This window comes from Ipomoea nil, unplaced genomic scaffold (genome assembly GCF_001879475.1).
Source record: "Ipomoea nil cultivar Tokyo-kokei standard unplaced genomic scaffold, Asagao_1.1 scaffold3385, whole genome shotgun sequence".
In the NCBI taxonomy this organism is placed as follows: Eukaryota; Viridiplantae; Streptophyta; class Magnoliopsida; order Solanales; family Convolvulaceae; genus Ipomoea; species Ipomoea nil.
The window spans coordinates 103709-111689 of NW_017619813.1; the positions used below are offsets into that span (position 1 = coordinate 103709).

The 7981-nt window shown below is 46.3% G+C and overlaps 2 protein-coding genes across 2 annotated transcripts; both read right to left on the reverse strand.

Annotated features, from left to right (window-relative positions):
• Positions 1-5648: 5648 nt before the first annotated feature.
• On the reverse strand, positions 5649-6361 carry LOC109171046 (keratin, type I cytoskeletal 9-like). The gene is made up of 3 exons (XM_019320179.1): positions 6089-6361; positions 5851-6019; positions 5649-5677 (listed from the first exon to the last, which is right to left on the reverse strand). Exons 1-3 carry the CDS (start codon positions 6359-6361, stop codon positions 5649-5651), a joined length of 471 nt encoding a protein of 156 aa, XP_019175724.1.
• A 147-nt stretch (positions 6362-6508) lies between these two features.
• LOC109171047 lies at positions 6509-6967 on the reverse strand. Its single transcript, XM_019320180.1, has one exon. It carries the CDS (start codon positions 6965-6967, stop codon positions 6509-6511), a length of 459 nt encoding a protein of 152 aa, XP_019175725.1.
• Positions 6968-7981: the final 1014 nt, after the last annotated feature.

Consider the following 7981-nt stretch of genomic DNA (forward strand, 5'->3'; position numbering starts at 1 on the left):
AGGCCGATAATAGGGCTGGTAACAGTTCTAAGTTTAACAAGGAAGGTTTTAAGATTTGGAATAACTCCAGATTTGGTGCACTTGACAATACTGAGGAGGAATCAGAGGCTGAAGTTCAGGAAGAGGAAGTGTGGATAGAGAGACCAGATGGCCCAACAGGGGCATTGCGGAGCGTTATGCCATGGAACCGTGTTCACCATTCATGGTGAACACGGTTCCATGGTGTTAGTACACCGTTATCTTTTTTTTTTTTTTTTTTTTCTTAATTAATTGTGTGACTTTTCTTCTTCATTTTCACATTTTGCGGTTTCACTTTAATTTGAGGTGAACAATGATTTCGGACATTCATAAATTATGAATTCATGCCTGCACATTCACTTTGGAACCATGCCTACACATTTCCGTCCGAAATCACGGACATTCATAAATTATGAAAATCCATGCCTGCACATTCACTTTGGAACCATGCCTACACATTCACTTTGGAACCATGAGATTATGAATTTTCTGTTATAAGATTATGAATTTTCAGTTATGAGATTATGAATTTTCTGTTATGAGATTATGAATTTTCGGTTATGCGATTATGAATTTTCTGTTATGAGATTATGGATTTTATGAAAATTCATAATCTCATAAAAGAAAATTCATAATTTGATCAACGCGCGCCGTTAACTCCACATCCGCGAATTTTATTTTTTTTTTTGCCTAAAAACGACGTCGTTTGGCCTTGTGTTCACCATTCTCGGTGAACACGTTTCCAGGGCATAATTTGCCGGGCATTGCTAGCCGGGAGAGGTAAAAGACGTACCCCAAGTCCAAATTTCGGAGGCCCAATTAATGAACGACAAGTCCGAACAAACGAAGGCTCACAGTAATGCGAAGGACACCAACAACAACAAAGGCAGAGGGTCAAAGAATTCAGGGAATATCAAGAGAATATCTAAGCAAGCAGCAGAGACAGAGGGTCATGTAGTGGTAAGAAGTTCAGAGAAAGGAAATCGGGTGACTAGAATTGAAATAACAGAGGATGGGAGCGTGGTGGAAGAACTTATCACTCAAAGTGCCAATGACGAGCATCAACAGGACCCTCTCGATGTTGACATGTACGAGGATGCTCCGGATGAGGGTGCCACAAGCTTGAGTGACAAGGCAGTTGATGATGCTCCTTCATCATCAACTCGTGCCGGTGGTGTTTATGTCGTTGTTTGTGTGTTGGGTTGCTGCTTTGTTTCTGTTTCGTTATGAAGATTATTAGTTGGAATTGTCAAGGGGCCGCCTCAAGCAGTTTTAGGCATGCCCTCCTCAACATCACGAAGTTGCATAGGCCGGACATAGTGGGTCTCTTAGAACCCAGAATTTCTGGTCACTCTGCCGATAAGGTTTGTAGGAGTTTTGGTTTTCACAATTGGTTAAGAGTTGAATCAGTTGGGTTCAGCGGGGGTATTTGGCTTTTTTGGAACAACAACTTAGAAGTCGAGATCACCGCAACCAATCCGCAGTATGTGTTAACTAAGATCAGCCAAGGAACAGAAGACATTGGCATGGTCTCTTTTGTTTATGGAAGCCCATCTCACTGCCATAGACAAAAGCTTTGGGATGGTTTGGCTCAAGACAATTTAAACATTCTTGGAGCCTGGCTCACGGTTGGTGATTACAACGCCATCACATGTATTGAAGATGTGAGCAACCAAACCAGTTTTCATCATCATAGGTGTACAGGCATGCGTGATTGGATGTTTAGAGAAGGCCTTATTGATTTGGGGTATGCTGGAACAAGGTTTACGTGGACTAGAGGCAGAAATAGCGTTACTTTCACTGGAGCCAGACTCGATCGTGGCCTCTGTACCTCGGACTGGATCTTGAAATACCCGGAGACAAGCGTTACTCACCTGGCGCGCATTGGCTCCGACCACTCTCCCATTTTGATCAACACGGCAAGTAATCACCATGGTAATTATCACTCGTCCTTTTCAGTTTCAAGCTGCATGGACTCGTCATCCCGACTTTCCCAAAGTTGTTAAAGATAGCTGGGACATGGCGAGACCGCTTGGGGTTAACATCCACACCATGCAAAACAAGTATAAGGATTGGAGCAGGAATGTCTTCGGCAGCATTGACAAACGCAAGAGGCTTCTCACGGCCAGAATAAATGGCGTTCAAAGATGCATGGAGGAGAACCCGAACAATGGTGTAATAAACTTGGACAGAAATTTGCGTGCTGAGCTTGAGGAAACACTTTTGCAAGAGGAGCTTAATTGGTTTCAGATGTCTAAAGAAGAGTGGATTCAGTCAGGGGACAGAAACACGAAGATCTATCACGCTGCTACCATGATACGAAGGGCTCGAAATAAAATTAATAGCTTGAAGGACAATAATGACAACTTGGTCAGTGATAGAAAGCATTTAGAAGATATGATTCATAGTTATTATAAGAAGTTATATACGAAGGAGGAACCGTGTGACTGTCGGGAAGCTATCACAGGAGCGTTCCCCAGGATTGAGGAGAACCAGTGGCTTTTGATTAATAGAGAGGTCACAAAGGATGAGGTTAAAGAGGCTCTTTTGATATGTCCCCAATCAAAGCCCCGGGTCCGGACGGTTTTAATGCGTTATTTTACCAGAACTCTTGGGAATTTGTGGGCGATAGCTTACATATGCTGGTTCTTGAATTCTTCATTATTGGAAATATTCCGGATGGTTTGGATTAGAAGAGTAATTCAAAATCTTATTAATCAGATAACAATTACAATATTAAAAGAGGTGTAAACCACGTAAACCTCTCCTAACTATTAGGCTTGACTAAACCACTTAACTAGAACCATACAAATAATAACATTATTATAAAGACTAATAATAACATTATTGACACACCCCCTCAAGCTCAAGGTGGGTGTGCAACTACATTGAGCTTGGTACGCAGAGCTGTAAAACGCGGTCCGGGAAGTGGTTTTGTAAAGATGTCTACGAGCTGGTCCTTGGTGGAGACAAAGCTGACAACAAACTCACCAGAAGCAACCTTGTCTCGTACAAAATGGAAATCGATCTCAACGTGCTTGGTCCTGGCGTGGAAAACCGGGTTGGCACATAGATAGGTGGCACCGAGGTTCTCACACCACAGAGTCGGAGGTTGACCGGAATGTAGCCCAAGTTCCTGAAGAAGAGAAACAACCCATGTAACCTCAGCCGAGACATCAGCTAAAGCTTTGTATTCCGCCTCAGTTGATGAGCGTGCCACTGTGCGCTGCTTCCGAGAGAGCTAGGAAATGAGGTTGCCGCCTAGGAAGACTGCATAGCCGCTGGTGCTCTTCCTGTCGAGTGGGCAGCCAGCCCAGTCGGAGTCGGAAAAAGGCATGAATTGTCGAGTAAGCAGAAGGAGTTAGACGTAAACCATAGTGAAGAGTCCCCTTTACATACCGCAGGACCCGCTTCACAAGACCCCAGTGATCGTCTGTAGGGGAATGCATATACTGACAAAGCCGGTTCACAGCAAAAGACAGATCTGGACGTGTGATAGTGAGATACTGTAGGGCCCCAACAATGCGCCGATACTGAGTTGGGTTGTCATACGGCTGTGACGTGGAAGTGGTAACGTGAGAAACCGCAGCTGGTGTCGTGAGTGGCTTGCAGTCTGACATACCAGCTCGGTTTAGGATATCAACCATGTACCGTTTTTGTGAAAGGAGATAACCACCGTCTAGAGCCAGAGTTTCGATGCCCAAGAAGAACCCCGGAGTCCCGAGATCCCGAATTTTGAAAGCAATGGAGAGATGGCGTAGCATCACGTCCAGTAACGATGTATCATTCCCCATCAATATGATGTCGTCAACATAGACGAGCAAGAAAATCCGTGATGCCTCGGCCGTGTAGTGAAAGAGTGATACGTCAGTTTTGGACGGCAGAAAACCTGTAGAAACCAAAAAATCATGCAGCATCTTGAACCAAGCTCTAGGGGCTTGTTTGAGACCGTAAAGTGAGCGCTGAAGGTGACAAACATAGTTGGGATGTGAGGAATCCTCGTACGCTGGTGGCTGCTTCATGTACACAGTCTCGGCTAGATGGCCATTTAGGAATGCATTGTGCACATCTAGCTGGCGGAGAGTCCAGCTGTTGGACACCGCTAGAGACAGGAGCAGTCTAACCGTGGTAGGCTTGACTACAGGGTTGAAGGTGTCGAAAAAATCTTCATCGGCTACCTGGTTGAACCCCTTGGCAACCAGGCGAGCCTTGTAGGGCTCTACTGAGCCATCTGCTGTGCGTTTGGTGCGGAACACCCATTTGCACCCAATGATATTCATGTCAGACTTTGGTGGTACAAGCCGCCAAGTGCCATTATGCAGTAGAGCATTAAACTCCTGGTCCATAGCATCCCGCCACTGGGGATGCCCTACGGCCTGTGAGTAACACGTTGGGTCAGTCGTCGTAGTCAGCGCATGGAACTGTTCGCTTGTGCCCCGAGTCATGTGTCGCAGACGCATCACATGCTCTTGAACTGGAGCCGGTTGGCGTTTAGACTTCCCGTGTCTTAGCCGGGGCGGTCCTGGAGGGACCCTCAATAGCTAAAGGAGTTGTATCCGGTGTAGGAACCCTGGGCCCTGATGAAGGTGGGGCAACAGCTATGGGCAGTGCCGGTGATGACTGTGTTATTATGGGTCCAGATGCCCACGGAGCTGGTGGAAAAGCCAGATCCGTCTTATCCTGCAATGTTGAGTCTGAAAAAGGAAAGTTAGACTCGTCAAATCGGACATGACGACAGATATACACTTTTCCACTTATTAAGTCCAAGCATCTATACCCTCTATAGAAACATGGAGTTGAGCGGTACTCAATTTTGTGTTTGTTATAGGGACGAAGGTACGGGTAACACCGACACCCGAATACTCTTAGAAACGTGTATGGTGGTGACACTTTGTGTAATCGGTAATAAGGGCTTTCAAAGTTTAAGGCTGACGAGGGTAGATAATTTATGAGATTTGTGGCTGTTTCGAAGGCGTAGTCCCAATATTGCATGGGGACTGAACCTTCGGCAAGTAAAGCTAACCCGATTTCGACAACATGTCTGTTCCGACGCTCAACTCGGCCATTTTGCTCATGTGGGTAAGCACATGATTGTCTATGATTAATGCCGAGAGATTGGAAAGTTTTTTGTAGTTTTTGATGCCCCCCCCCCCCCCCCCCCCCCCAAGTCGGACTGAATGGATTTGATAGAACGCGTGAATTGGCGTTCTACCATGACTCGAAACGACTCAAACACTTTATAAATATCTGATTTCACCCGTAAGGGGTAAAACCAGCAAAACCGAGTACAATCATCTACAAAGAGTACGAAATATTTAAAACCACTACTCGAAAAGATTGGAGCTGGACCCCAAATGTCCGTATATAATAAATCGAGTACATTTTGGCTAGAATTTTCTACTCTATCTAAAGGAAACCGTGACGCCTTTCCCATATGACAAGTAGTGCACGACCCCAATGACTCGGTTTTATTGCGAATGACTGGACAGGCTTGCAACACTTTATTAAGGACTTGACTGTGAGGATGGCCCAACCGACGATGCCACATCACTGGAGTGGCCCGGGAACTAAGGAACGCGAAGTGGGATTGTGATAGCGGGAGCTTATAGAGTCCACCCGAGGTAGGTCCTTTAAGCAGAATTGCCTGTGTGATCGAATCCTTCACAATGAAACAGTGTTTATGAAATTCAAAGAAAACATCATTTTCGTTAGTAAATCTTTGAACTGACAATAAAGAAACGGACAGATTAGGTACATGTAACACATTTGACAACTTTAATGGTTTGGACATAAAAGGAATAGACGCGGACCCAATACGTGAAATATGCAAACCTGTGCCATTACCGACTCGTAGCACATCCCCGCCATTGTACTCCGACGATTGCGATAGCATTGACGCATCCGGTGTGGCGTGTGCGGAAGCCCCGGTGTCCGGGAACCACGAACCAGTGGACGACGCCACATCATCACCAGCCACTATCAGATTTTCCTGGGGCGCTGGCTGCGAGTTGTAACGTTTTTTACAATTAAGAGCAGAATGTCCGTGAGCTCTGCAGATTTGGCATCTCACCTGTCCGCCACCACCACGTCCTCCACGTCCACCACGCCACTGGCCGCCCCGACTGCCACGATTGCCGCGTCCACCACCGGAGTTACCGCGACGTCCTCCAGCGCCACCCCCTGACTGATTACTGCCCTGCGCAACATAGAGTGCCGCAGGAGATCCGCCACCAGTGAGACCGGGCGAAAGGTCATCTGTCGCAATAAACACTTGCGCCTGCAAGAAGTCAGCGAGTTGGGGTAACGTAACCGGATTGTCGGAGACCGTTAGGGAAGACGCCATGCTTCTGAATTATGGCCGGAGACCTCGGAAAACCCAGAGGTTCTGTTCGTCCAATGATAGCGGACGTCCGGCGAGTGAGAGAGCCTCCACAATAAGCTGGGCTTGGCCGATGTAGTCCGCCGGGGAGAGGTTGCCTTGCCTCAAAGACTAAAACTGCCCAAGCAGATTCAAACAGCGAGCTCTCGAACTGGATCCCAATGCGGTGGTGATTGAGTCCCAGACTTCCATCGACGTATTGCGGCCAACGGCAAGGTGAAGTACTTCGTCGGCCATGGATGAAACCAAGAGCGACAGAATAGATGCATCTTGCCTCACCCACGTCTTGAATTTAGGATTTGACACACGAACGGAATTGGCAACATCGGAGGTGGAAGATTCTGCCAGAGCGCTGGCGATCGTCGGTGACGGGCACGGGGTCTCGCCGGTGACAAACCCGAGCAGTTCTTGGCCCCGTAAGAACGGAACCAATTGTGTGCGCCAGAATAAAAAGTTCCGGGATGTTAGTTTAATTGACACAAAGTGATGTGCCGAGGAGAGAGGGTTTGATGTGGTGGCTGGAGTTGGGACGGAGGAGGTGATTGTTCTTTCCGACGAGTTCGGCGACATTTTGGGGTGAGGGGAGAGAAAACAGGAGGATCGAACGTAAGGCTAACTGATACCAGATTAGAAGAGTAATTCAAAATCTTATTAATCAGATAACAATTACAATATTAAAAGAGGTGTAAACAACGTAAACCTCTCCTAACTATTAGGGTTGACTAAACCACTTAACTAGAACCATACAAATAATAACATTATTATAAAGACTAATAATAACATTATTGACAGTTTGAACCATACAAATATCGTTCTAATCCCCAAGATTCCAAACCCAGAGAAAGTTACTCAGTTAAGGCCTATAAGCCTTTGCAAAGTGGCTTATAAGCTCATTACCAAGGTTATGACGAACAGGCTTAAAAGAATTATGCCTGAGTTGACATGCCCAAATCAAAGCAGCTTTGTGTCGGATCGCCAGATTACGGACAACATTGTCACCTATCAAGAAGCCCTTCACACGATTCGTACGGACAAGCGCCACACCGGTTACATGGTTCTTAAAATCGACCTGGAGAAGGCTTATGATCGTATTGATTGGAACTTCATCCGGAACACCATCCAGGATATTGGTTTTAACCATGCTTGGACCAGGAATATCATGAACTGCGTTGAAACCTCTTGGATGTCCATTCTTTGGGAAGGAAGGAATCTGGATAAGTTCAAACCGGAGCGGGGGGTCCGTCAGAGTGACCCGATGTCCCCCTATCTTTTCGTGCTTTGCATTGAGAGACTGGGTCACATTATCACCAAAGCTGTGTCTCAGGGCCGCTGGAAAGGAGTTTTGGCATCCAAGGAAGGCCCGAGCATTTCTCACATGTTCTTTGCGGATGACATGGTTCTTTTCGCCGAAGCCGATGAAGATCAAATGCATTCCGTCACGGATTGCCTGGAGAATTTTTGTAAGATTTCGGGTCAAAAGGTCAATAAACTTAAGTTTAATATTTTCTTTTCTAAAAATGTTTGCAGGGAAACAGTGGACAAGCTCACGTCCATTGCCGGTATCCCCACCACTGATGACTTAGG

Excerpts from the sequence above, each read along its gene's own strand:
- LOC109171046 (XM_019320179.1), bottom strand. The coding sequence starts at position 6,361 with ATGGCGTCTTCCCTAACGGTCTCCGACAATCCGGTTACGTTACCCCAA. Across the intron at positions 6,020-6,088 it reads GACGTGGTGGTGGCGGACAG|CCAGCGCCCCAGGAAAATCT; the intron begins GTGAGATGCCAA and ends TACAACTCGCAG. Across the intron at positions 5,678-5,850 it reads ACGAGTCGGTAATGGCACAG|GATTCGATCACACAGGCAAT; the intron begins GTTTGCATATTT and ends TTCATTGTGAAG.
- LOC109171047 (XM_019320180.1), bottom strand. The coding sequence starts at position 6,967 with ATGTCGCCGAACTCGTCGGAAAGAACAATCACCTCCTCCGTCCCAACT.